This window comes from Lagopus leucura, unplaced genomic scaffold (genome assembly GCF_019238085.1).
Source record: "Lagopus leucura isolate 7727_CA_CO unplaced genomic scaffold, USGS_WTPT01 Super-Scaffold_100029, whole genome shotgun sequence".
In the NCBI taxonomy this organism is placed as follows: domain Eukaryota; kingdom Metazoa; phylum Chordata; class Aves; order Galliformes; family Phasianidae; genus Lagopus; species Lagopus leucura.
Window position 1 is genome coordinate 7721775 of NW_024962280.1, and position 272 is coordinate 7722046.

The window sequence follows — 272 nt, forward strand, 5'->3', positions numbered from 1 at the left end:
TGGGGAGGAGGAGGTGGGTGGTGATGTCCATGAGGAGGAGGGCAGTGTGGTCCATGATGGGGAGGAGGGGGAGGACTATGTTCTTCATCATAGGGAGGAGTAGAAGGGGGAAAATCAGATTTCTCTTGAATAAGAGGACCAGAAGAGGGGTTTTCTGGTTCCTCCTGGGGAGGAGGAGGTGGATGATGATGTCTGTGAGGAGGAGGACAGCGTGGCCCATGATGGGGAGGATGGTGTGGGTGGTGATGTCCATGAGGAGGAGGGCAGTGTGG

General features: G+C 56.2%; 1 protein-coding gene across 8 annotated transcripts in view; it reads right to left on the reverse strand.

Annotated features, from left to right (window-relative positions):
* Nucleotides 1-272, reverse strand: part of HRG (histidine rich glycoprotein) — a 10199-nt gene that overhangs the window by 960 nt on the left and 8967 nt on the right. The window contains exons 8-9 of one of the 8 annotated variants that reach the window (XM_042881263.1): nucleotides 237-272; nucleotides 3-71 (exon numbers count right to left, since the gene is read on the reverse strand). The exons of 1 other annotated variant lie outside the window; for it this stretch is intronic. In XM_042881263.1, coding sequence (XP_042737197.1) covers nucleotides 3-71; nucleotides 237-272 — 105 coding nt within the window. Of the gene's footprint in view, nucleotides 1-2 lie in introns of all 8 variants that reach the window. 6 more of the 8 variants (XM_042881260.1, XM_042881262.1, XM_042881261.1 and 3 more) reach the window with 6 other exon arrangements.